The sequence below is a fragment of the Meleagris gallopavo genome, chromosome 6, assembly GCF_000146605.3.
Source record: "Meleagris gallopavo isolate NT-WF06-2002-E0010 breed Aviagen turkey brand Nicholas breeding stock chromosome 6, Turkey_5.1, whole genome shotgun sequence".
NCBI lineage: Eukaryota > Metazoa > Chordata > Aves > Galliformes > Phasianidae > Meleagris > Meleagris gallopavo.
This window is the reverse complement of record NC_015016.2, coordinates 46,263,622-46,270,478: the sequence shown is the minus strand read 5'-3', so window position 1 is coordinate 46,270,478 and position 6,857 is coordinate 46,263,622. Positions and strand designations below refer to the sequence as shown.

Here is a 6,857-nt window from a genome sequence, read left to right as displayed (position 1 = left end):
TCTAGTTGAAATAAGATGGAGGAGCCTTCATCTACAGAATTTTTAATTTTATACCAGGTATTTCTTCGGTTCTGCCTAAGCTTGTCAGGATAAACTGATGAGAAACCTCTCTAATGTTAGTCATGCTACAAATAGCATGTGGCTACTTGTAGTTAAAATAATGTAAAATTTATGTTGTTCTCCTGGCTGACTAATAAATGCTGCGTATTGAAAAACATAGGGTAGAGGTGGGAAGGCTCATGATTGCAAGCTGTGTTTTCATATTGCCTCCCATTTTAGAGTTACACAATAAAAATTGCTGCAGTCTATACCTCATCTGTCAGTTCATCTCTCCCACAATTTACTCATGTAGAAGTTCTTCGACTGACGCAGCAGTATTCCAGGTTACCCATAGTTGTATATAGTGCAGTCAGGCAATGCTATGTGATGCTGAAGTCATTCCTGCTATATTGTGTCAGTTTTGCCAGCCCGTGATTACAGCTAACATATCACGTTTAGCTGATCCACTGTGTTTCCCGGACTTGAAAGTAACCATTCACATTCCTCATTTTGGCACAGCAATTTACAGAAATAGACACGGGAATTATTTGCAAGAAGTCCATGTCATGGAAGTAGCAGTCTGTGAAAGGTATGCCAGCTGCTATTTTATGTCCCCAATAATTATTATTCTTGCTTTATAATTTTAGAATTGAATTTTAATTGTTAATCTTATGGCTTTTTTCTACTAAAGGTAAAAATACATTAGGCAATTATAGCCTTTTCACGAAGATTTCTTCTCTCTCAGCATTCTTCAAAGCCTCTCCGCTATTTTCTTCCTGTTTATCTCCAAATGTCCTCTAGCTGAAGTCCTCAGATGCAGTTGTGCACACACTGTGGGCACTGTGTAGTAATTCTGTCTCTCATTTTGAGGCGTGCAACCCAGTGGGCAGTGCTAACACACAGATCGGTGCCTTTGGGTCACTTTGGTAAATCTTTGGCCGTTCTGTTTGGAGACAAACAGCTGACATAAGCATACCACTTTTTGCTGTTTCTTAACTATGTGTGTGTCCAGCTTTCCTAAGAGCGTGCAGAAAGCAGTTTGCAAACTCTTCCTGGCTGTAGTGGGAAAGGAAGGCATTCTCCCGTGTATTTTTACGTAGCACAGAGAGCTGTAAATAGCTGCAGATGTGATTTCAGCAAAGCTACATAGTCAGGAACAGGAACTGAGGGCTCTGCAGTGGCTTCTGTGGTTCTGAATTGCATTGAGCTACGTGGCCCATTTCGCTGTGAGTGCCTGTCTTCTAAGCTCTTTCTACTGTGCTACTTCTGTGGGGCTTTCCTCAGCAAGCATCTGTGTTTAAGATTAGTCCTATAATGTATTTTAAATGGAATCTTATCTTCTCTGAGCCTTGTTAATCTCTCAGGTCCTAGAGCAATAATTCTTTCTCCTCTCCAAAGTGGCTATAGCTCATCAGGGTTTCCTACCTTCCACACATCTCATTATCATGCTGCCAGCCTCCATCCTCTAGATCATTAATGGAACAACATGGGACCTGCTGCTGTTCCCTTTGGTATCCCAGCATGTGCTGTCTCATAAGAGTTTGGAACAAAGGAACTGCCATTTGAGGGTTGACCTTTGTAAACCCGTATCAGCTCTTAACATGGTGTTTTGAATTGTCCTTTAAAAAAAAAAACAACAAACGTCAGTAAGGGGGACCTCTGAGTCCCTTGGGGGGCTTGGGCTTCCAGCTGTTGCTTAAATGTTACTGCTTTAGTCTTTTGTATCTTGGCAATTTTATCCTTGATCTGCTCTGTTAGCCTCACTGACACTTTGCTTCAGTCTCAAGGCTTGAGGTAAAATTTGTTTAACTTACCAGCAGCTATGAAAACCATTCATGCATATGCTGAAATCCCCGAGGATTTCCCTGAAGGACATGGATAGAGCAGATCAAAAACTGAAAGATAAAATAAGAGAAAGCAATGTAGATGTTGTTGTTCACCCGGACTTGCTTGGATCTAAATGACAGCAAATGACAGCCTTTAGTTTATTATTATTTTCTTACATGATGTAGATTGTTCGTGATAAATTCTGTGTGAACGTGATTATGAAGGCATTTGGGCCTACGCACAATGAAATGACCTGTGATCAGAAGACCTGGATAATCAAATTTAATTCTGCTGTTGACCTATTGGATGTGTAGGGATTTAAGCCTCCTGTAGAGATGGCTAAAAGCTGTGTGTTATTTGTATTATTATTCATGTACCATTCGAGATAGTACCAATTTATTTTGGATTGCTTAATGTTAATTATAAAAGGATTTCAGTTAAATAATTTTCAGCCTAAAGTAATAGCGGATATGTAAGAAACTGCTGGGTTAAATAATCACTTTAATGAAGTCATGGAAGTATGTGCATATACAAATTTGCAAGATTATCCACTGTTCCTCTTCTCTGTAGACATTTCAAGCAACTTTATGTGGGTTTCTGCCCACTTTTCTGATTCTTTTAGGCTCACAGTAGCAAAGATTAATATCCAATCCAAGATGAATTAACCTTTGCACAAATACTTGAAAACAAGTATCCTTTCCTGGTTTAAACCAGAAGTTACCTTCTGTACAGGGGTTTTGCTATTTTCCCATTTCCCAAAGTCTCAGTTTTATATTAAAAAAACCTGTCCTTAATAAGTTGATAGAGAGTAATTTTATACTGTTTTCCGTTTGTGTTGCTAATTCTACCTGTAAAAAGATGCAGGCAAAGATCAAGTAGAGAACCATGTGTGTCAGATTGTATGCCTAGTTGATCTCTGCCATTTTTTCCTCACATTTAAGGGTAGTCCACAATTTTATAAGTTAAAGATGGCATTATCCATTGTATACATAAAGGAATTGTTATGAAATTGCGCCTCATTGCCTTAATTTTTATATTCCTAAGCTTGTGAGTTCTTGAATTTGCAAGTTATGGATTCTTATACTGTTTTGCTTGTAATAAATTGTTTCCTCTGGCTATAACCAAAGCTCTTACAAACCAATAATCAATAATAGAGTGTATGCAGTTGCCAAGTACACCGAATTTTTAAGCATCTTCTTTCTCCTTTATAGGTTTGTCTGAGGATGCAGCAAAGGAAGCCGAAAAGCCATGAAATATGAAGACACCCCTCAGGAGGAATTTCTATCTGATATCAAATGCATTTATAGTGCAGCAGTACCGATCCTTTTCACTCTGTATCGATTACAGCCTTCAGAAGGAGAGGACTGTGATAATTTATACAAAAATGTTCATTTCTAATCATTTCAGTTGGATCTTCCTGAGAGCTGCTAGCATTTTTTTCTGTGGGCAAAGCTTATGCACTTACTCAACTGTGGTAGGGATATTGTGTTAAGTTTTGTGATACATCAGCCCTTCCTAAGGATTCTGTTGATTGATCAAAGACTGTTTACATATAGTTAAAAGCAACCTTTGTTTCAGGATATGTTTTATCTGTTTTTTAAGATATTTTGAACTATACCTCCCTTTGAGATTATATTAACATTTGCTATATCACAGCTTTGACAAAAGATAACTATCTCTTTTCCTCCTGTACTAACATTCACCATTCCAGACAGCTGAATTCACCACAAGAAGAAAAACTGGTAATCCATCAACTCTTTTTTGCCCACCCCCACCCCCTCATTGCTTATACAAACTCCTGCTCTCAGGAGATACAGAGTAAAATATGGTTACTGGACGTAAAGGGCAAACCCTTTTGCCATTAACAATGTCACTGCTATGTGAATAAAGTTTACACTTTAAGTACCCTGGGCACAGCAACACATGGATCTTTCTATGGTTACCTGTTATTCCTGCTTTTCTTGTGGTTCAGCCTGTTTTAGTTATGGGTTAGATTTTCAAAACTAGCTAGCAGTTTTTGAGTGCCTTAATTTTAATGAATCCAGTTGGAGGGGGCTTAAAGGTTTCAGTTTTTATGAAGTGCAGAGCACTCACGTTCTGAAAATCAGGTCCACATGAGGTGCCTGAAATGCAACACCCAACAACGGAGACAAGCCAAACACCCTTGTAAACCTTGGCCTAGGGTTTGGAAGAGGCACGCTCATGTCTGACTTCCTGAGAGTGAGCTGAGTGTGGTATCAGAAGAAGATATTTGGAACTGAAAACAAGTGAGACCTGAGTCAAGAGTAAAGACAGACATCTGAACAAGCTCTCTCTTGGCTATTGCTGGTTCATAAAAAAATTAGAAGCTGTGTTTTTTTTTTAAGATTACAGATACAGAAAGCATGGCAGATCTCAGCTTAGTTTCTGCAATGGCCTGAGCTGTGTCCACTTCCCGCTCTCCCACTGTTTTCATGAACTCTGGTTCTAACCATAGAAAAGGTCCCTCCAACTCACTTTTCTACTGCTTTGGCAAGAGTTGTGATAGTTGCTGTGGTCTGTACAAGACTTGACCTATGGATTAAAAGGAGACATTTTTCAGGATCTGTTAAGCCTGCAACTTTCATCGCCTTCATATTTACTTTCAACTTTTTTGCGCCCACCCCCAAAACAAAACCAGTGTGCAACAATTATGGATCTGCTGGTTAATGCTTTGGTCCTATTGTGGCTCAATAAGCATGATAAAACCATATTTCATTGAGCCCTTTTCAACATGCTAGCTATTACACGGAACAAAGTGGACAGGACGCTGGGTAAGGTTTTTGATACCTCTAGAATTGAAGAGATCAGGGCCTCACAATAAAAAAGACTCTTTACCCCAAAAGACCTCAGATATCTGAAGTTGTGGTGCCAGAATTCTTGCTTCTTTCCCAGGAAGGAAAAATCCTACACCCTACTTGTTATGCAGGGATTCTGCTGGTTGAATTTCCTTTGCTCTGATCCCTCCCCCATGGTCTTTGTCAAGAGGGCAGTATCCAAACCATTGTCAAGGTATCCTGCTGCGCTGTGAAAATTACCCAATAAAATAATCTCCTGTAGTTTCTGTACACACCTCAATGACCAAAGAAAATCCATGGAGAACTAATCAATTACTATAGCTATTAGGATTAAACTTTAACTGTAGATCTCAAATCTTCTTTTGTGAGCAGCTGCTAGGTAATCTAGAAAAATCCTCTACGGTCTACTATATTTTACCCATGCCATGTAAGTGCCATTATGCTGTAGAATCCTGGACCAAAGAATCCCAAGCTGTATGTGTATGATATTAGCTGGAAAATATACTACTGTGAGAAATATATTACTCTGCCATAATTATAATTCTTGAATGTGATCCCAATGCTCAGAGCTGCCTCGATTCATCGGGAATTTAGGGTAAACGAGTGGGCACTCAGGTCAGTTATTTCATACACTCTTGTGTTCTGTCATTTTAACATGTAAGGCTCAGACGCACTCTTATTTGTCTTTTCTGCTTGATGCTTTGTAAAATGAGGTCTATGAGAATACCGTTACGGAAAGGGAAAAACATGCTGGTAATAAAGAGAAAAAAAAAAAAAAAAAAAGGTAGAACTGACTAGTCATAATGTATGACCTCTTTGTTGTATATTGTGCTAAATTGTGGATTCTGGTATTATCATCAAGATTTAGGAGATAAATACAGTTGCTTTGAGTAAAAATCACTTTGTTTTCCCCAATGCCAAATAGTCCAGCTAATTCAGGGCAAGGAAGTAGTTGAAATGTAGTCATTTACACACCAGGCTAGGAGGAAATATTGTAAAGTAATTCTTAGCAGTTTTCAAATGTTGTTTGAATTTTTAAGAAAGTTCTTTATGGTTGGGGAAAAAAAAAAAAAAAAAAAATCAGGCTCCTTGCTGGAGTTTCAAAGTTAGAGAGTTGGCCAACCAAAAAATGTAAGAAAACATTGGAAGGTTAGGGGGTCCAAATGTTCGGTTTGCATTGACAGTGTTTCTGAGGCCAAAAAAAAACATTGCTGACCAACCAAATAATTCTGAAGAGGATTTTAGAGAAATGTCTAATCAACTGTTCGGTTAATCAGAAGATTACAATGTTTTCAGGTAAAGTGGGGTCTGTAGTATAAATGTCATATCTAGAAACCTAGTGTTTTATTCTGCAAAAAAAAGATTACTCATATAAAAATGTTACTTTCTGAGCTTAAATATGCAGTCTGTTTGAATATTTAGCTATTCAAGGAGAAATTTATATTTTTAGTTGGCTCAAAGATAAAAATTCCTTGATCATTTTATTAATATCAATTTTGGATACTTATATCTAAAGTGAATTTTGTAATATTTTGAAAACTAAACAGAGTCTTGGCAACTTTTTTATTATATTTGTGCTATAGTGCTTTGAAATGTATTTTCTAAAGTAAGTCCTAAACTAAAATATATGCATTTTATTTTTGTTAAACAGGTAAATGTTTCACGGTTGTTGTTTTCTGAATGTTATTGTATAAGAGAATTTTCTTTCATTTTATTTTCATGGTGTTGAAGTTTAGAAAAACAGATTAAAACAATTACTGCTCTGACGACCAAAATCTGGAAGTTTGGGCTCTGAGGGCTCTTTGGGCTTTGAACACAATGCTGAGTTCAGTCCAGGACTGTGTTTTCCAGTCCCAGATTGATTCATCTGTCCAACTATTGTTAAGCACAGAAAAACATTATTCCTTTACTTGCAAGAGGTTGAATTTTGTTTTCATGGTATCTTGTCTTTTCTTCAATGTTTACTGTGCAGACAGTGTTAAGAGATAGGTCTCAATGTTGTTGTATTGTTTATAAAGAACAGTTCACTACCATAAAAAGAAATTTGCTGAGATTGTGTTTGTATGTCAAGTCCTTTCAGCACAAAAAATACAGGTTATGCACTATACTTAACAAGTATCTTTCCTTCTTATCACAGGATCTTGTTAGTAAATACTTCAAAAAATTGTTGCAAAG

The 6,857-nt window shown here is 37.5% G+C and overlaps 1 protein-coding gene across 4 annotated transcripts in view; it reads left to right on the top strand.

Annotated features, from left to right (window-relative positions):
- Positions 1–6,733, top strand: part of BBS9 (Bardet-Biedl syndrome 9) — a 277,203-nt gene extending 270,470 nt beyond the window's left edge. For all 4 annotated transcript variants that reach the window (XM_031553992.1, XM_019616668.2, XM_031553991.1 and 1 more), the window contains one exon: positions 3,078–6,733. In XM_031553992.1, coding sequence (XP_031409852.1) covers positions 3,078–3,118 — 41 coding nt within the window. In that variant the 3' untranslated portion in view covers positions 3,119–6,733. The remainder of the gene's footprint in view (positions 1–3,077) is intronic.
- The last annotated feature ends 124 nt before the right edge of the window (positions 6,734–6,857 follow it).